This window comes from Mus caroli, unplaced genomic scaffold (genome assembly GCF_978045245.1).
Source record: "Mus caroli unplaced genomic scaffold, Mus_caroli_1 scaffold_10, whole genome shotgun sequence".
NCBI lineage: Eukaryota > Metazoa > Chordata > Mammalia > Rodentia > Muridae > Mus > Mus caroli.
The window spans coordinates 104,193,206-104,212,150 of NW_028227265.1; the positions used below are offsets into that span (position 1 = coordinate 104,193,206).

Consider the following 18,945-nt stretch of genomic DNA (forward strand, 5'->3'; position numbering starts at 1 on the left):
GTGTGTGTGTTTCAAGACATGGTTTCTTTGTGTAGCCCTGGCCATCCTGGAACTCACTCTGTGGACTAGACTGGCCTTGAACTCACAGAGATCCACCTTCCTCTTCTGCTTGATGCAAGTTTTTTTTTAAATAATAAAGATCGTTCAAAGTTTTTTCTCTGTGTGTATATGTGTAAAAGATACACACACACACACACTCGCGCACAAACACAGGTGATGGTCCATGCTCCTGTGTAAATGTGGAGGCTCAAAGGAGGAACAGGGTACAATCCTATCACTCTTGGCGTTATGCCTGGGGAGGGAGGTTCGGTCTCTCACTGCCCCAGAAGCTTGTATGGCTTTGGCTAGCCCAGCAGCCAGAAAATTCTCCTGTCTCCCTCACAATCTGGAGCTCGTGGATCAACACTCAGCCTATTGTGTAGATGCTGAAATTAAACTCTAGGCCCTGCAGTTGCACAGGAACTCATAACCACTGAGTCTTCTTCGATCCAGAGTTTTAAATTTGGGGGAAGCCTCCATCCTGATTTCCATAGAGTCTGCAGAAATTTACATATCTGGAAGCTCTGAATAAGGCCCAACATTCCCTACACCCTGGCCAGCCTTTGTGGTCATTTCCAAAGCAAGACAAACTTTGAGAGCAGTTTAACCTTCATTTTTCCGGCGGTGAAAATTTTAGAACTCTCAGGATACGCTACATTGTGGGTTTTTCTTTTTCTTTTTCAACAATATGAACTAACCAGTACCCCCAGAGCTTGTGTCTCTAGCTGTATATGTAGCAGAGGATGGCCTAGTCAGCCATCATTGGGAAGAGAGGCCCGTGGTCTTGCGAAGATCATATGCCCCAGTACAGGGGAATGCCAGGGCCAGGAAGCAGGAGTGGGTGGGTTGGGGAGTAGGGCACCGGGAGGGTATAGGGGGCGCTTTGGGGATAGCATTTGAAATGTAAATGAAGAAAATATCTAATAAAAATTGTTTTTTTAAAAAAGAATATGCTAAGGAAAAAATACATTGTTTTTATTTAATCATTTTTTTCACTTCTTTATTTATTTATTTATTTATTTATTTATTTATTTATTTATTTATTATATGTAAGTACACTGTAGCTGTCTTCAGACACTCCAGAAGAGGGCGCCAGATCTCCTTACGGATGGTTGTGAGCCACCATGTGGTTGCTGGGATTTGAACTCTGGACCTTCGGAAGAGCAGTCGGGTGCTCTTACCCACTGAGCCATCTCACCAGCCCCATTTTTTTCACTTCTTACATTTCTATTTTTGTTCTTAAAATATTGATGTTCTTACTAAATATTCTTTAGAAAGAACATTTACTAAATCTGGCTGACTTTGAGTCCATCATGAGTCCATCTTTCTGACTCTCCTGTCCAGACTGCTGGCATTGTTCTCAAACCACCTCCCACCCAAGGGCCTGGGGGAGACTCATCTGCTGCCATTTGTCTTCTCCTGCAGGTCGTTACTGAAAACTCTTGAGTCCTCATCTGGAGTTTCACCTATTCAGTGTATTGAGTTCAGGTGATGAATCCCTATGTGGCCTTGCTCTCCCGTGCTTGTCTGGGGCTTACACAAGTTTGGGAGGCTGAGGAGAGGCAGTTGGACTTCTGTGAGTTCAAGGCCAGCCTGGTCTATAAAGTGAGTTCCAGGACAGCCAAGACTATAGAAAGAAACCCTGTTTTGAAAACCCAAAAGGAAAGAAACAAAGAGAGGAGAAAATGATAGTTTCATTGTCTATGAGAATGTCAAGGATGGCATCACCTAAGTGTGGAAGGGTGGAAGAAGAACTCCAAGTAACGGGACCAGAAATGAGCAAACACTGCTATCCTCATCTCCAACAAAGCAGACTTCAAGTCAAACCCCACCAGAAGAAATAAAGGACACTTTACCCCACTCAAGAGAAAAATTAATCAAGAGGGCATTATAATCCTAAACGCATATGCACCAAATTCTGACATACCCAATTTCATAAGAAGTGTGTAGGGAGGAGATGTGCTGATTCCCTAATTGGCTTTTGATTTTGTCAGTAAAGAAGGTGGGAGCCAATTGCTGGACAAAGGGTAAAGGTGGGACTTCTGGGTCCCAGGAGGAAAAGGGACTTGAGGAAAGAGGAGAGGCCTTTTCAGTCAGGCTTTGGAACAAGAAGCACACAACAACCACGTAAGATCTTGGGGTAGTTAGAACCAGCTGGACTGATATATGCTAGCTGAGACAGGTTGGTGGATAAGTTTAGGGCAGGAGATTCTGTGACCAGCAACTGTGTTATCTGGCAAGTTCTAAACTAATAAAGCTTTCTGAATGTTTTTCTTCCATGGAGCAAAGGTGGGCAGAGATAGAGAGAAGCCAAATCATTGATGGTGGCTTGGCAAAGCTAAGCCCAGAGAAGCTGGGAGCGCCATTGTAGCTGGCCATTGCCAAAGCTAGCCAGGAGGGACAAAGGAGGAAGCTGGGAGTGGCCAGACTGTAGGCAGAAGCTGTAGGGTCACAGCTCTTGGGCAAGCTGGGAGAGGGGTTGGTGGTATCCATTCTCAGAGCTAAGCTGGGAGGAACCAGAGCACAGGCCACAGTCCGAGGCAAAGGCAGAAGCGTGTTTTTTAAAATTACATGCAACAGAAGTATACTATTGTAGTTCAAGACTCAGATTAATCCCAACTCAGTGGTAGTGGGCAATTTCTTTTCTTTTCTTTTTTTTTTTTTTTCTTTTTCCTTTTTTTGGATTTTCAAGACAGGGTTTCTCTGCATAGCCCTGGCTGTCCCGGAACTCACTTTGTAGACCAGACTGACCTCGAACTCAGAAATCCTCCTGCCTCTGCCTCCCGAGTGCTGGGATTAAAGACATGTGCCACCACACCTGGCTGGTAGTGGGCAATTTCAATACCCCACATTCTACCACAGATATCAGTGATAGTTGTCTGGACAATGAATAAAAAGAATCATTAGAACCAAATTATACCATATATCAAACGGTTCTAACAGTGACCGAGTAACCTACGTGTCATGGTTTGTATATTCTTGGACCAGGGAGTGGCACCATTTGGAGGTGTGGCCTTGTTGGAATAGGTGTGACCTGGTTGGAGTAGGTGTGTCACTGTGGGTGTGGGCTTAAGACCCTCACCCTAGTTGCCTGAGAGTCAGTTTAACACTAGCAGCCTTTGGATGAAGACATAGAACTCTCAGCTCCTCCTGTGCCATGCCTGCCTGGATGCTGCCATGCTCCCACCTTGATGATAATGGACTGAACCTCTGAACCTGTAATCCAGCCCCAAGTAAATGTTGTTTTTTATAGGACTTGCCTTGGTCATGGGGTCTGTTCACAGCAGTAAAACCCTAACTAAAACACTATCCGAGCACCAAAGAACGTACAATGGACTCCGTACTCCATGGAAGTGCCTCTAAAATAGACCACATACTGGGACAGAAAACAAAGCTCAACAAGGACATGAAAACTGAGATAATTCCATGTATTCCATGGGACTACAATGCAATAAACATCAACAGCAAACACACCTTGAGTAACAACACAAACTCACAGAGATTAAAAGCTCATTACTCAATGATGAAGAGTAGACCAAAGAGGAACCTGAGAAATTAAAAAAATAATTCTTGGTCAATGAACCACACAAGTTAAACCAACTGAAATCTATGATAAGCAATTCTTACTGCCTATAGCTCTCGTTCCAGGGGATCTGGCGCCCTCTTCTGGTCTCTGTAGGTACCCACACTCACATGCACATACCTCTCACCCCAACACATTCACATTTTAAAAAATACATATTTTGGGCTGGAGACCTGGTTTGGCTGTTAGGAGTACCTACCCCAGCCACACATCTTTAAGATTTAATAGCTGGAACAGAAAGCACCAGGTGGGTATCTAGTGGTTCAAGACCTAAGCTAGTCTCCTTGGCATAAGGATGACTCTACACTGATGTTCCACTGCTGCCTGTGCCTTTTTTGTTTGTTTGTTTGGTTTTGTTTGTTTGTTTGTTTTAATTTGTTTTTCAAGACAGGGTTTCTCTGTGTAGCCCTGGCTGTCCTGGAACTCACTCTGTAGACCAGGTTGGCCTTGAACTCAGAAATCCACCTGCCTCTGCCTCCCAAGTGCTGGGATTAAAGGCGTGCACCACCACACTGGTTTTGTTGTTGGGGGTGCTGCCTGTTCCCTTATCCCTTTAACCAAGACACAGTTCTACATTGAATGTGTAGTGCTAAGGAACATTAAGGTTTAGCTGATGGCCACTGTTGCTTTTGACCTGTTATGACAAATACTTATATAGAGCACACTTTCTTGGCCTTGTCTCTTTTCCATAGACAGTCACCAGGCTTTAGAATACTTTTTTCTGAGTTGTTTTTGTTTTTGTTAAAGATTTATTTATTATATCTATGTGAATACACTGTAGCTGTCTTCAGACACACCAGAAGAGGGCATCTGATCCTATTACAGATAGTTGTGAGCCACCATGTGGTTGCTGAGAATTGAACTCAGGACCTTTGGAAGAGTAGTCAGTGCTCTTAACCGCTGAGCCATCTCTCCAGCCCCTCTTCTGGGGGTTTTATGTAGTCTATTTCTCTTGCCCCCAACCCCAGGATGATGTCAATCTCTTCCACTGACTAAAACCCACTGGTACAATGAATAAAGACACGTTATGTTGCATTCGGACTATGCAAGACCAAGCCCACATAGGGAGTGACTAGAGGCATCCCTGAGCCACGGTCCCAATGTCTAGTTCCAGACTACATAAAAATGAGTCTCCTATGATGGCTTATATTATACAATCCTTCATAAAATTTCTACTGTTCCAACACTTTCCATCTCTCCTGCTAGCCATGGATATAATATATCTCTTGAAAGCATGTATGGACACATAGTTCAGAACTCTTAGGTGGTGGGACACTAGTTATGGGTCACCCTTCTCAATCAAGAGCCCATTCTTGTGGATGATGAGGATGATGACAGACTGACTCGCTTATCGGTGTTCCACACTCATAATGAACGAGAACTAATCTGCAGCCTAAGAGTATCTGCAGAGAGCAGAGAGCTACAATGTTTCTTTTCGGCAGGTCAAGTTCATCAACAGTCACCTCTGCCTCCTACCCTGGTTTAATTGTTAAAAAGTTAACTGACACATTGGTGAGATCCAGTTACACAATGTTAACATGAGTTAGCTCAGAAAAAGAACCTGACTTGGTTCTCTTCAATGCAAATATGTCTGGCTTGGCCAGGGTTTTAAGTTGCTTACCCTTCAGGAACTTGATAGCCTGTCCCTGGTTTCAGTGTTCTAGTACCAAGGTAGAGCTATCTGTCTGAGAGCACAGTGGGGTTTTTGTGATGTTCCCTGTGGCTAAGGGGAGCAGAGCCATGTGATTCAGTACTAAATGGCACTGAGGACATAGAGAGACTATGCATATCCAGTCATGCTCTACCATATGTGTAATGCATTTGGGACATCCACTCAGTTCAGGAACGATGCCTTCTCTTTTGTGGAACTGCAGAAAGCAGAATGTTTATCAGCCTTTCCTCAGAGCCCTGTGCACTTAAGATCCGCGTATTGATATTTGGTCTTCTTGTAACCTCTTGAAAAGTCCCAGAGGGAGCAATCTGAGGCACTGGCTTACACTGACTCCTTTCAGGAGTTCCCAAAGTCATTCCTAAATGGCTGCACACTGACTCTCTGGGTCTTAGACAACTCCTCAGATTCCCAGGGCATGTTCTTACCTTACCCCTGCCTGAAACATTCTTCTCCAAGGCTCTGAGTGGTGTCTACCCTCCTCTAGATTATGATGCGCATAACTCTTTTCAGAATCCCTTCCCTGGTTATAACTGACACCCTTTCCCTACACTTCATATTTCCTATCTCCCCTGACTTTTGCCCTTCTATACATTCTTTCTGCATCACTAGTTATCTGTATTTAAATCAGTCACTGGTACATCCTTGAACAGTGACCAGCACAGTGTAGGTGTTCAGTTGCTCTTTCAGAGTGAACTCTACTTATGGGAATCCTGTAATGGATGCCAGTCATCTGATCACTGCCAAAGAACCAATCACCAAGTGCTTAAAATGGATCCCAAGACAGGGGCAATGCACAAGATTTGGCTTAGACCTGAACAAACTTCACATTCCTACCTGTCAGGACCCATCATAGGACAAGCTAATGCCTAGCGGGTGATCTTCCTGAAATGACTTCCCATTGGATTATATCTAGGACAAAGCTCCGACAGGCAAGACCCAGGACTAAATCATTTTAGGAAAGATTCCTGCTGTCAATATGCTTTTCCTGTTATTATTAAACATATATAATAACCACTAGGTATTAGCCCACCCCTTCTGAGCAGATCGCTACAGAACTATGAAGATGTACTGTCTTGCAGTGATGCTATATAGACAAATAGATTACTTCTTAATTCTTAATGGTGATCCTATAAGAATTCCTAAAATTATATCAGTATTTATTAAGCTCTTTTATAGTAGACTGCTATTAGGTCCTTTTCTGATGGTCAAAACTGCAATGAGAACTCTGCCAGTCTCCCATATGTCACCAGTTAATTGCTTCTAGATAGAAAACAGACTTTCTCCTACTCAGAGCACATTCCAAGAGGTTGTAAAACAATTAACCAAAGGTCATAAAAAGGGAACTAACAATTTATTATTGGCGCTAGGACAGAAGATAAAATATTGACTGGGTTTATCTATATAAAACATTACTAATAACTTAGTTATGGTTTTTAACTTTCAATGAACCTGTGGAGCTGTGGCCAATGATGAATGTTTAGCTAGTACTCCTAATGGATATGCATGTAAACATTCGCTGTTGTAAACTCCTATTTCAATTTATGATTTGATTTTATGTGTGAACTTGTGATGAACTTTTTAACATGTAATCATATATTCTGGAAGATGTATAAGTGCTGAGGACAAGAGAAGAGTCAGAGGAACTGGGCTGAGGAGAATTTTTTTTAGACAGAACACTTTTTAGACAGAAATTAGAACTAAAGAACTTAGAAGTAAAGGCACAGCATTGAGAGAAAAGACATTGAGAGCAAGAGCATTGTTGTGACACCAGAGCAGAAGAGAGCAAGATGAGGAGAATGCAGAGTGGAGTAACTTAGAAGCTATAGATAATAGAACAACAACAACAAAAAAAAAAAAAACATAAGAGAGCAATGTGCAGAATGCAGAGAGAGCAGAAGGAGCAGGCAGGTTTCTCCTTACCATGGGACAGAACTGGTCCTTTCTTAATAACAAGGCAGGTTAGTCTTATTTAAGGAACAAAGCTGCTTCTTGCAAACGAGTTTAATTCATTTAGCATTAAAAAGGGTAGAAGCTTTTTCTTTCACTATGCAATAAAGATTGGAGCTCCTTTTCATCCAGAATGAGTTCTTCCTGAACTGATGCTTGATCTTTTGCTCCAAATGCATATGTAAGTATAGATGTGTGTGTGTGTGTGTGTGTGTGTGTGTGTGTGTGTGTGAGTGTGTGTGAGTGTGTGTGTGTGTGTGTGTGAGTGTGTGTGTGTGAGTGTGTGTGTGAGTGTGTGTGGGGGGGGTAATTATGAGACCCTATGCAAGCTGAGCCCAATGGGATTGAATAGAAATGTATAAATGCACATGCGTGAATCTGTATCTAAACTTCTGTGAGTTTATGCATATTCGCTTATGTAAAAGTATTTCCTTCTGCGATTGTTATTCTCTTCTCCTGGTTTAGTAGAAGTTTATTGTCCCAAAGAGAAGAGTGAGAGAAAAATTTTCCCTTGCCCCACTTAAGATCTTTATGTTTTCCCCCTTTTCTTAGAAAACTTTCATAGGAAACTTTTTTAAAACTTAGAAATAAATGGCAATAATCACTTTTCAAAGTGTCCCTTTTTCTTCCTGCAATTTCCAGACTACTAGCAGGCTGAAAGTTAGAGCTGAGCAGTTCCTACTGAGATAGAACAGAGGACACACATTGCTTAATCCCCCCCACCTACCCCCACTCCCCTACCCCTGCTGTTAGGCTACAGGTGTCAATCGCCTAAGTCAGAGGGTTTTAACTCTCAAAATGAGCAAGGAAGTTTTTAGGACTTTTAAAGAAGTTATCATCAGCGTTTCAGTATAGTTAGAGAGCTAGAATATCCAGAGACCTCAGTCTTTAAAGCTACACCATAATCCTACTCTGTGCACCATCTTTACCCTACCCAGGCTTGGAGGCTCCTGGCACCTACTCAAGGCCAAGCCTTTTCCCTTGAAAGGCTTGGGTCCCTTTATGGTGATGTCTACAGAAATGACTGGGCTCTACATGATCTATACAGCTCTGACACCGAGGAGCCTGGTCTTCGTGGATGAATGTGAAGATCCAAGTTTGGTCCCTGTGGACCAAACTCGAATATGCTTGGCCCATGGGAAATACCACTACTAAGAGGTGTGGCCTTGTTCGAATAGGCGTTGCCTTATTGGAAGAAGTGACTCTTTGTGAGTGTGGGCTTTGAGGGCTCCTAGTGTTCAAGCTCTGCCCTCTGTGGATGACACTCTTCTAGCTGCCTTCAGATCAAGATGTAGAACTCTTAGCTACTTCTCCAGCACCATGTCTGCCTGGATGCTGCCATGCTTCCCACCGTAATGGTAATGGACTGAACCACGGAACCTGTAAGCCAGCCCCAATTAAATGTTGCCCTTCAAAAGAGTTGCCTTGGTCATGGTGTCTCTTCATAGCAATGGAAACCCTGCCTGAGACAGTCCTGATCCTCCAGGCTTATGGGATCCCGGCACCAGGACTGTCGTCTTGAAAATGTGAAAACCTGAAAGAATGCCTGTAGACAAGTTACCTTTTGGGAAATTTTTAAAGGGGCTTAGAACAGTGAGCTGTGGTCTCTCCATGAGGGGCTTGTTCCTGGGGAGTGTGTGTGTGGGGGGACTCTGGCTTATCTGCACCTACCGTGGCCAGGAGAGAATCCAAGAAGGTGTCTGAAAAGACAGCACCGGTGGAGAAAGAAGTGCTAAGATGCAAGCTAGTCCCTTTGAGCATTCCATCCAGTCCACCCATCTGCTCAATAAAGTGGATGTTGGAGGGATTCTCTGCAAGACAAGATTGAAAGGCAAGGCCAGTGCACATGGCAAAAGAGAGATTGCTGCCTGCAATCCTAAACCCAATCCTTTGTGGCAAACAAAAGCTCTGAGGGGGAGAGTGTCCCATGGGCGTTTCTTCCTTTCACACCATAGAAGTTGATCGGTAAACTATTTGTCACAATAGCAGGAAGAGCAGTTTGAGCCAAGAGTTTACTTTTAAAAGGCCATGGGGCCGAAAAGACAGCTCAGCAGTTATGAACACTGGTTGTTCTTCCAGAGGACCTGGGTTCATTTCCCAGCATCCACATGGTGGATTATGACTGTCTGGAACTCCAGTTCCAGGACACCTCACACTCTTCTTTTGGCCTCTGTGAGCCGTAGACATATGCCTGATACACAGGCATGCAGGCAAAACACCCATATACATAAATTAAAATAATAACAAAAATGAAAACAATGAGCAGCTGGGCATGGTGGAGTATCTTTATAGTCCCAGAGCTGGGGAAAAAAAAAAAAGAGGCTGGTGGCCCCTGGGGCTCTCTGTCCAGCACATTTGCTCATTTAGTGAGTTCCAGGCCAATGAGGTCTGTCACAGAAAACAAAGCAGGATGTGGAGAGAAGTCTTAGAGGCTAAAATCACTTGTTGCCAAGCTTGATCCCTGGGACCCATGTGGTGAGAGGAGAATTTCAACTGTTGTCCTCTAACCTACATATACATACACCATTTGACTTTGTCTTTATTCTGCTGGGTCATTTAAACCAGTGGCCTCAAAATTCTTCCTCATTCTCCTTTAGGCGGCATATGCTATACCAAAGCCAGACCTGAAGCTCCCATTTCAACTCAACCTTTCCAGCAAAGAAGAGCAAAGACTGAGCAGTCATCAGCAGGTGACTTGCTAGATGGTGGCTGTCTACTTCCAGAAGGTCTTTGGCTGTGGTCCCTGCTGAGTGGTTGAACACTACACCTCATCTGCCCACCACCTTCATTTACCGTCTTCTCTAATTATACATTTAATGTATTGTATCTTAGAAGTTAGAGATGGGGTTGAGAGATGGCTCAGCTGTTAAGAGCACTGACTTAAGAGTACTTCCAAAGGTCCTGAGTTCAAATCCCAGCAACCACGTGGTGACTCACAACCATCTGTAATGAGATCCGACTCCCTCAAAAAAAAAAGAGAAAGAAAGAAAAGCTGGGGGATGGTGGCACATGCCTTTAATCCCAGTACTTGGGAGGCAGAGGCAGGTGGATTTCTGAGTTCGAGGCGAGCCTGGTCTACAGGACAGCCAGGGCTACACAGAGAAACCCTGTCTCAAAAAAACAAAAACAAAGCCAAAACCAAAAACAAAAGAAGTTAGAAAGGGTTAAAATGGAAGATATACATTAAACTTGCAGCCAGCTAAGCTTCAGGGTGATTGCAAGTTGACTGACAGATATTGGTTCAGATGCTTAGAACAACTTTCCATGGATGGCATCCTCAGCAGGATAGAAGCCCAAGGAGACATCCAAGCAGTCCCAAAAGGTTGCTGGGGCACCTTCTGGTTCCTTAATTCCCTGACTGTGGATCTAGAAAGAGCTTGAGACATCAGCTATGCACCATAAAAGTCTCTCCCATCAATTTCCGCTTGAAACACAACTTACTCAGCTCAGTGAGAATGGGAATCTGTTGGTATCTTTGCTTCCTTTCATGACCATCAAAGCCAGATGATATCTTTACTTCTACAGACAAAAAGGAGACAACAAGCACAAATAAACAGCTCATAAAGCTTAGATGTACAGTAACTCCATGTGACCCAATGCTTTCTCTCAGCAAAGTTACTTTCTGGTCCAAATCCCAAATTCAATTCTATATTAAGAAAAGAATATTATAATTGCCCCCCTTGACATCTACAAAGATTGGAGTCCCTGTAAATACCGATCCTTGGATGTGTAAGCCCTTTCTCAGAAAATACCATAGTTATTTGCATATCACCAAAGCAGCTCCCAAGGAGCTCACATTATCTCAGGTGGCCTACAATACCTAGCAGTATAAATAGCTATGATGCTGGGGCTTAAAGAACAGCAAGGCAAGGTCTGTAAAGGTTTAGATGTTTAATGTAGACACATTTTCCCCTGAATAGCCTCTGTCTCTGGTTGGGTTGAATTGACAGATGCAGAACCCTTGATGGAAGATTGACTGTATTTGGTCTCTTCTTTTTATAAAAGAGGGATGGTGTGTGTGTGTGTGTGTGTGTGTGTGTGTGTGTGTGTGTGTGTGTGTGTGTGAGAGAGAGAGAGAGAGAGAGAGAGAGAGAGAGAGGAGTCTCCAAGTAGTAGTTTGAGTAGTATCTCAGTCATTTGGAGCCTTGTGTCACATTAATACTCTTACAGAATATTCAGGTAGGGAATGATAAGCTGTGGCTGTTTCCTGAGCACCCTGGAGACCTTACAACAGCCTTCTGCTCCTAGTGCTAGCTGCCACTCAAGATCCTCTAGATGATATTGCTTGCATCTCCCCAACTCTGAGAGCCTGGCTGACTCTACCTGGAATGCCTTGGCATTCTGTAACAGATGGTCTTTGATGGAACAGGTAACTATACAGAGGCCTGCTGTATAAGAAACTTAATTATCATGTATGCTATCATCTATCAGTTCACTGCCTAGGTTTGCCAACCTCCCCCACCCCCACCTCCAGCCCACAATGTGGCAGATAGTAATCAGAGCTTGACTGGAAACCCTTCAAGCTTCCCGTGGGCCTGCCCAGGAGGTCTGGCATTGTTCTGACCTGACTTTGAAGACCCTGGACTAGGACAGGTGATCCGCAGGGACTGGATGTTGAGAGTGGCCATGATGGCCTCTGTGTCCACCAGAATCTGGCTGCTCAGTGCCTTGTAGGGTGTGGCTAAGATGACGCACATAGAGCACTGCTCTACATTGACTGCAATCAGATCTCCCATGTAGAGTGCAGATCCCTACGGAGAGAAGTTCCTGTTGTGAAGGGGTTGTCAGAAGGCCATCAAGGTTCATGATGCTGTGTCTTTTTGGATGCAGTTTTTAGCTGAAGTCTCTGCTGGCTTGACTAAAATGTAGGGCTCCGTTGTCTGATACATTGTGCTGATCAATAGTTTCTATCTTACTATGAAGTGGTGCCACTGACCCCTCACAGAGGACGAATTCGGATGAGATAATGGGGAGCAAAAATCCACTTTGGTACAGATGCAGAGGTGACAGAAGTAGGTGATCTCTGTGAATTTGAGGCCAGCCTTGTCTACAGAGAGAGTTCCAGGACATCCAGGGCTACATAGAGAAACACTGTCTTGAAAAACAAACAAACAAACAAACAACAAGTATTTGGGGGTTGGAGAGATGGTCTAGTGGTTAGGAACACTGGCTGCCCTTCCAGAGGACCCAAGTTCAATCCCCAGTACTCACAAGAGAGCTCACAACTCTCTGTAACTCCAGTTCCAGGGGCTTGGACACTCTCACATCAATACACATGAAATTAAATTAAAATTTAAAAAAATCCATCCCAATAACTCAAGCAAGAGAATGTAAAAGGTGATCATGGTGATGAAAAAGTTGGGAGACAGAGAGAGAGAGAGAGAGAGAGAGAGAGAGAGAGAGAGAGAGAGAGAGAGAGAGAGAGAGAGAGAGACCCTGGAGCTAAAGGCTAATTCTATATCTCCCACCCTTGCAAGAAGCCCATCACACTTGTGTTCTCCAAATAGCTAGCAATGTAGCCCCACCTTTAAGATGCTTGGGGGTTTGTCTTAGTTCGCATTTCTATTGCTGTGCTGAGACACCAAGACCAAAAGCAACTTGGAGAGGAAAGGGCTTATACTTACACATTACAGTCCACTGGAGAGGGAAGTCAAGACAGAAACTCAAGCAGGGCAGGAACCCAGAGGCAGGAACTGAAGCAGAGGCCTTAGAGAAGTGCTTCTTGATATCTTACTCCTCAAGGCTTACTCGGCCTGCTTTCTTACTGCACCAAGGACCACCAGCCAGCCCAGAGGTGGGACCACCCAAAGTGGCCCTCCCACATCAATCACCAACCAAGGAGATATACCACAGGCTTTTCCATAGGCCAATCTGGTGGGGGCATTTTCTCATTTGAGGTTCCCTCTTCCCAAGTGACTGCAGCTTGTGACAAGGTGACAAAAAAACTAGCCAGCACAATTGATCCCTTGTCAGCTGGACACACACACACACACACACACACACACACACACACACATCACTTATCAATCCATAGCCATTCCTTTCTTGTTCATCCCCCAAAACTCATATATTGCAATATAAAACATAAATGATTTCAGAAGTCCCATGGTCTTAAAAAGTTCAGTCTCTTTAAAACATCCCTAGTCCCTTGCCAATGTGCAAAACCTCTGCAAAATATCTGAAATCTCTCAACCATGGATCCTATAAAACAAAACATTAAGTTAAATACTTTCCTGCTCCAGGAAGATTCAGAACATCGAATCAAATCAAATCAAAATGAAGCCCAACAGTGTATAATTCAGACTTCCTAGAATGATCACCCAGGCTCCAATGGGTTTGGGATAGAACAGACAGCTGCTGCCGTACTTGGTAGTTGTCCTAGGAAATGGGGGTTTCTCATCTAGGAATCTCCTGCTGCAGCTGGGTTATACAGTCACCAATAGCCCCTCTGAGGCTCTCTTCGGGGACTCTAACATGCTGCATGGTGTTAAGCCTCAACTTCTCTCTGTAATTCCTTCAATCCCGAGACTTTAACTAAGGGTGCACCTTCCCGGTGGCCTCTACTGTCCTCTCACACTGACAAGTCTCCACAACCCCTTCATGCTTCCAAACCAGTACTATGAAGGAGAATCTTACACATTACCAAGTTCAACTGCCAGCATAAGGTATAGCCTTGGCCTCCTCAGAGCCACAGCTTTTCTGTGCTGAGCCCAAGGAAATTATCCCAGATTTATGCCCCTCAGTGATGCTGGTCTCTTCTTAATCACGACCTATTTCTCGGCTCTAGCACACCAGGAGCAATTGCCCCAGTGAAGCAAACATTTCCGCTTCGTGGTTCTGGTCTCTTTTTAACCAGTGCCAGTTCTATAATCCCAGTCACCAGAACCACAGATACTTAAAACACAAAGTATCAAACAGTGCCAACAGAATCTTTAATGGGCTCTCCAAGTTCCTTCTGAAACTCCACAAGCCTCCTCCAGTGGCTACACCGCTCCCAGCATTATCTTCAAAGTTCCAACAATGTTCATTAAGCTCTGACCACTCGGTGGCTTCTTCAGCCCAAAGTCCCAGGGTCCTTCCACTACCCTCCCCCATACATGGTCAGGTCTGTCGCAGCGTCAGTGTCTAACACTGATCACTCCCGACACTAGCTAAAGCTGGAGACTTCTGGGTACCTTCTCTCCTGTTGTGCAGAATGAAACTGGGAGGAGCAGGGAACTTTGTGGCTTTTTTCTTTTTTTAAACAAAACAAAACAAAATCCAATTGGCTTTTTAGAGAATCAGTATTTTTTACACACTGCCAGTATTATTTCATTAAAAGTTAAAATGCATTTCACAGTGCCCATTATGGACTTTACATCCAGGGAAATGGTTTTGGATACAAACCTGAGAGTGAAATACAAATAAAACACCATCCACATGCTACCCACTCACTCTGTGTTCTGCCTTAGCTCATTCTTCTGTAACAGAATGCCACAGACTGAGTAATTTACAAAGAAAAGAAATTCAGTTCTCATAGTTCTGGAGTCTAGGAAATCTAAGCTGGAAGGACCAATAATGCAAGGGCCTTCCTGCTGCATCTTAGTGTGGAATGGGGGGAACCACATGGCACACACAGGACAGGGCAGGAGGCCAACTGTCCCTGAGCAGCTAGACCCATTCCAGGGAACAGTGTCACCACATTATGGGAGCAGAGTCCTCACACCCAATCACTTCCTTTAGGTCCCACCTCTCAGCCCAGTCACAGTGGCAAAATGCCGTTCCAACCACAGGTCCATTTCGATGGAGACCCAGCCCCTCTCTGTATCTTCCCTGTGATGGCCCACGTGCAACTGTGTTCCATGTAAGATGTGTCCAGAAAAGATGGGATGGTCAGAGCCCAGCCAGCCGGCTCAGGTTTAACCATCAAGGGAGAAGCAGACAGACTCACAAACACAGGGGAAAGATCTCATTTGTACACAGACCATAAAACATGGTGGGCTGAACAGAAACTCGGGAGCTGTAATGTCTGGATTTAAATTCTACTCATTCCACTCACATTCCCTATAATATCGGACAAGCTATCTACTTGGAAACCTACTGCTCCCACACCTAACATTCAGCATCTTTATATTCTACTCCACTTGACTATAAATAAGCGAATGTGGGTAAATGTGGGGCGTTGGGCTATACACAGACAGTCTGGTCTCCAATCCAGCTGAGGTCTGAATCCTTGGACCCAGTGGTGATAATTCACCTATATAGCACGGTAGGCATTCCCGCATGTCTCCTGGACTCAAGGCTCCTATGGAAGTTACTGGCCCCACAGCCCCCACAGGAGAAGCGTGGCTAGTAGTCATATAGACAATGTTGCAAGCTTCTGACCTTCAGGCTACACTCCTCCCCAGTTACCTAGCAACAGTAAGATAACAGCCCACCATAAGAGGGGCTGCTTGGCCCCACCTCCCTCTCCCTCTCCCTCTCCCTCTCCCCTCCCTCTCCCTCTCCCTCTCCCTCTCCCTCTCCCTCTCCCTCTCCCTCTCCCTCTCCCTCTCCCTCTCCCTCTCCCTCTCCCTCTCCCTCTCCCTCTCCCTCTCCCTCTCCCTCTCCCTCTCCCTCTCCCTCTCCCTCTCCCTCTCCCTCTCCCTCTCCCTCTCCCTCTCCCTCTCCCTCTCCCTCTCCCTCTCCCTCTCCCTCTCCCTCTCCCTCTCCCTCTCCCTCTCCCTCTCCCTCTCCCTCTCCCTCTCCCTCTCCCTCTCCCTCTCCCTCTCCCTCTCCCTCTCCCTCTCCCTCTCCCTCTCCCTCTCCCTCTCCCTCTCCCTCTCCCTCTCCCTCTCCCTCTCCCTCTCCCTCTCCCTCTCCCTCTCCCTCTCCCTCTCCCTCTCCCTCTCCCTCTCCCTCTCCCTCTCCCTCTCCCTCTCCCTCTCCCTCTCCCTCTCCCTCTCCCTCTCCCTCTCCCTCTCCCTCTCCCTCTCCCTCTCCCTCTCCCTCTCCCTCTCCCTCTCCCTCTCCCTCTCCCTCTCCCTCTCCCTCTCCCTCTCCCTCTCCCTCTCCCTCTCCCTCTCCCTCTCCCTCTCCCTCTCCCTCTCCCTCTCCCTCTCCCTCTCCCTCTCCCTCTCCCTCTCCCTCTCCCTCTCCCTCTCCCTCTCCCTCTCCCTCTCCCTCTCCCTCTCCCTCTCCCTCTCCCTCTCCCTCTCCCTCTCCCTCTCCTCTCCCTCTCCTCTCCCTCCCCTCTCCTCCCCTCTCCTCCCCTCCCCTCCCCTCCCCTCCCCTCCCCTCCCCTCCCCTCCCCTCCCCTCCCCTCCCCTCCCCCCTCCCCTCCCCTCCCCTCCCCCCTCTCCTCCCCTCCCTTCCCCTTCCCCTCCCCTCTCTTCTCCTCCCCTCTCCTCTCTCTCCCTCCTCTCCTCTCCCTCTCTCCCTCTTACTCTAGCCTTTCTTCTCTCTCTCCTTTCCCCCTTCTCTCCTCTTGACCATGTTCTCTCTCTCTTCTCTCTCTCTCTCTCTCTCTCTCTCTCTCTCTCTCTCTCTCTCCACCTTCTCCCCTTTCCCCCTGCTTTTCTACAATAAAGCTCTAAAACCATAGACTGTCTCTGTTCATCAAGGCCCACTATACTTGAACGAACTCTCACCTGTGTGGGAACCTCTCTCCCTCTGCCCTCTCTCCCATAACCCCAGGGCCGAGGGTGTTACCCTGGGGCCCCTGGTATTGGGGGCTGCCCCTTATCCACCCCTGCTGAGTGGGGGTCAGTGGCTAAGATGCCCACCTGGGCCAAGTGGAAAGCGTCTGGCAGCCCTCTCAGTTTGCTTGCCCAGAGCATAGGAGGAACTCTGACCAGATGTGGGCTCCTCCCTTCCCCCTCTTTCCCCTACACACCCAGTTAGTTCCCAACAGGTAAACAATTTAGCTGGTCTGTCACATAGCAGGTGCCGTATAACTGTAAACTATAAATATTATTACTATTGTTACTAATACTAGTACTCTTATCCTCATGAGATACTTACAGGCATAATGTGTATCTTGGGAAAGTTTCGGAGAAATCGCCATTCTCTCTGGAAGTACTCCAGAGACCCAATAAAAACAATGTCCTTCAACTCCTGCCGGGTGTAGTTGCTGGCTCTCAGGGGCATCACGAAATTCCGAAGCCCCACCAGGGTACAGTGGGCATCTCCAAACACGCATACTACAATGTGGTTCTGAAACTCGTGTTTTGCCTTCTCACTTCGTTTCTAAGGATACACATGCCAGAACCAGGTCAATTTTACAAACAAGGTAAGAGTTCAATATATATATATATACACAATATATATATATGTATATACATATATATATATACACATATATATATCATATAATATAGTATATGATTAAATAAAAAAATCAGAGACCTTCAAGTACCATTGCTAAACCTATCTGTTCAAGAGAACCTGGGAAGTTATATTAAACTGTACATCATGTTGCAGTGTTCAATGGGTTCTCATAGTGAAATTTCCTTTTCATGTATCAAGAATGGTTGACCCTCGGTAAATTCATATGATTATATCTAATATACTGAACTGACTTGACAAATTCTTTACCAAGTCAAGGAAATCCATCATGAAGTTAAACCACTCGATGCTCTTCTGATGTTCAGTTTCCAGCACCTACGTTGGGCGCCTCACAACTGCCTGTAACTCCAGATCCAGAGTACCTGATGCCCTCTTTTAGCCTCCATGTGTACCCACACACATGTGGTAGATGCATGTGCACACACACACACACGCTTAAATAAATCATATTTTAAAACTTCATTTAATCCCAAATATTTAATGTATTTTATGCTATTATCAGCAGGCAAATTCTCTCTCTCTCTAAATTGGAAACAAAATACAGGTAAAAGACACCTTTAGATTAGGATTTCCCTCAGATTCTTAGACACACTAAAAACTACAAAGTTACTGAAGACAAAGAGCGATTTCTCTCAGAGAACAGGCATCTCTTGTGGCAGTGGGAAGTGACAGAGGACTTGGTGACAATGTAGCAAAGAGGCTTGACTTTGTATTCTGCCTGTCTTAGCTGAGCCAACTGCTTTAACTTATATGGCCTTCAATGTCTTTAAATGTTCAAAGTTGAAAGTAGAGCACTGTTCAATGGATATTAATCAACCTCAATTTTTATTAAGCTCCTAGATTGGTTATTTGTGTGCTAATTTAAAATATTTTATAAAGATATTTTATTATTTTATGTTATGTGTATATTGCCTACATGTGTATATTATGCCCACAGGTCAGAAGGGGGTATTAGATCTCCTGGAACTGGAGTTATGGACAGATCTGAGACATCAGATAGGTACTTGGGTCCTCTGAAGTAGTCGTGTTCTTCACTGCTGAGCCATTGCTCTAATGTGTGTGTGTGTGTGTGTCTATGTCTGTGTCTGTGTTTGTATGTTTTGAGATAGCATCTCACAGGTAGCCTTGCCTGGCCTAGATCTCGTTATACAGATCAAGCTGGCCTCTAACTCAGAGGTCCACCCGTCTTTGCCTCCTAAGTGCTGGTGTTAAAGGTGTGCACTACTACCCCCTCCCCAAAGCACAGAAAAAAAATTTTAAAAGAGGACCCCTGAATGTTGGTAGAGACTAAGTTAAATGTATTTAAATTTCACATGAGTAATGAAGCCTCTTATGAAATCTCATGCAACATGCCTGAAGTCTAGCAGTTGCTCTTCTGGGGAGAACTGAACAGCTAGAA

The 18,945-nt window shown here is 45.2% G+C and overlaps 1 protein-coding gene across 1 annotated transcript in view; it reads right to left on the reverse strand.

Annotated features, from left to right (window-relative positions):
* The window catches only part of Kcnu1 (potassium calcium-activated channel subfamily U member 1), an 83,901-nt gene that overhangs the window by 4,336 nt on the left and 60,620 nt on the right, over positions 1-18,945 (reverse strand). The window contains exons 21-24 of the mRNA XM_085843490.1: positions 17,223-17,447; positions 11,806-11,992; positions 10,683-10,760; positions 8,913-9,052 (exon numbers count right to left, since the gene is read on the reverse strand). Coding sequence (XP_085699616.1) covers positions 8,913-9,052; positions 10,683-10,760; positions 11,806-11,992; positions 17,223-17,447 — 630 coding nt within the window. The remainder of the gene's footprint in view (positions 1-8,912; positions 9,053-10,682; positions 10,761-11,805; positions 11,993-17,222; positions 17,448-18,945) is intronic.